Raw genomic sequence first — 997 nt, 5'->3', positions numbered from 1 at the left:
GGCCCAGGAGCCACCCAACAAGCAAAGCAGGCAGCTGTCACCCCAAAGACTGGAGCCTCAGTGTCACAGATCATATCTAGCTTACACGTTGTGCGCGCGCACGCGCGCGCACACACACACACACACACACACACACACACACACACACACGCCTTGGGTCTGGGTTGGCCTGGGTGCTTCCTGGGAAAGATGCGTGCCTCATTCTTCTGGGTCGACACATACAGTTCAATGTACAGTGCTTGGTGAATGAAGACTAGAATGAGTAAGTGAAGGATGAGGAGAGCATAGGAAAAGGGCATGGTAGGGATGAATGGAGGGTGGGATGAGCAGAGAGGTGAATGACCACACTCGATGGCAGTCCTGGCCCTGACCTTGCTGACGCTGGTAGTGGGGTTGCAGGTGATTTTCCCCAGGGTGAATAACCTTAGGGCTCTGCCCTTCCATGTCCTGCCTATATCATAAAACAGCAAACACCTCCTGATTAGGGGCAGGGCCGAGAAGTGGGGTGACTTTGGGGCTGAGCCTTGGCAGTTGGGAGTGTTTATAAACTGGGACTCCAGCCTCCTCAGGACCAACCTTCTTCCTCAGCTCGCTGCTCTTTGCTGCCAGCTCTCTCCCAACACTATGGCTTTCAGCGGCAAATTCGAATTTGAGAGTGAGAAGAATTATGACGAGTTCATGAAGCGCCTGGGTGAGTTTCTTCATATTCCTTCCCTGGGGCTGGCTGCTTACAACCAGCTCTGGGATAGGAACCCAAGCCCTTGGGGTGGAGTGGGACAGAATTCCATCCATCCATCCACCCATCTATCCACCCATCTATCTACTCATCTATCCACCCATCTATCCACCCATCTATCCACCCATCTATCCACTCATATATTCACCCATTCATCCATCCACCCACCCATCCATCCATCCATCCATCCATCCATCCATCCACTCATCTATCTACCCATTCATCCATCCACCCATCTATCCACCCATCCATCCATCCATC

At 52.6% G+C, this 997-nt stretch overlaps 1 protein-coding gene across 1 annotated transcript in view; it reads left to right on the top strand.

Moving 5' to 3' along the window:
* Positions 1 to 562: 562 nt before the first annotated feature.
* The window catches only part of Fabp6 (fatty acid binding protein 6), a 5070-nt gene continuing 4635 nt past the window's right edge, over positions 563 to 997 (top strand). Inside the window, exon 1 of the mRNA XM_028864323.2 lies at positions 563 to 691. Within this exon, the coding sequence (XP_028720156.1) occupies positions 625 to 691 (67 nt within the window). The 5' untranslated portion in view covers positions 563 to 624. The remainder of the gene's footprint in view (positions 692 to 997) is intronic.

This window comes from Peromyscus leucopus, chromosome 8b (assembly GCF_004664715.2).
Source record: "Peromyscus leucopus breed LL Stock chromosome 8b, UCI_PerLeu_2.1, whole genome shotgun sequence".
In the NCBI taxonomy this organism is placed as follows: domain Eukaryota; kingdom Metazoa; phylum Chordata; class Mammalia; order Rodentia; family Cricetidae; genus Peromyscus; species Peromyscus leucopus.
Note: the sequence above shows the minus strand (reverse complement) of the source record. Positions and strands in the feature narration are given on the sequence as shown.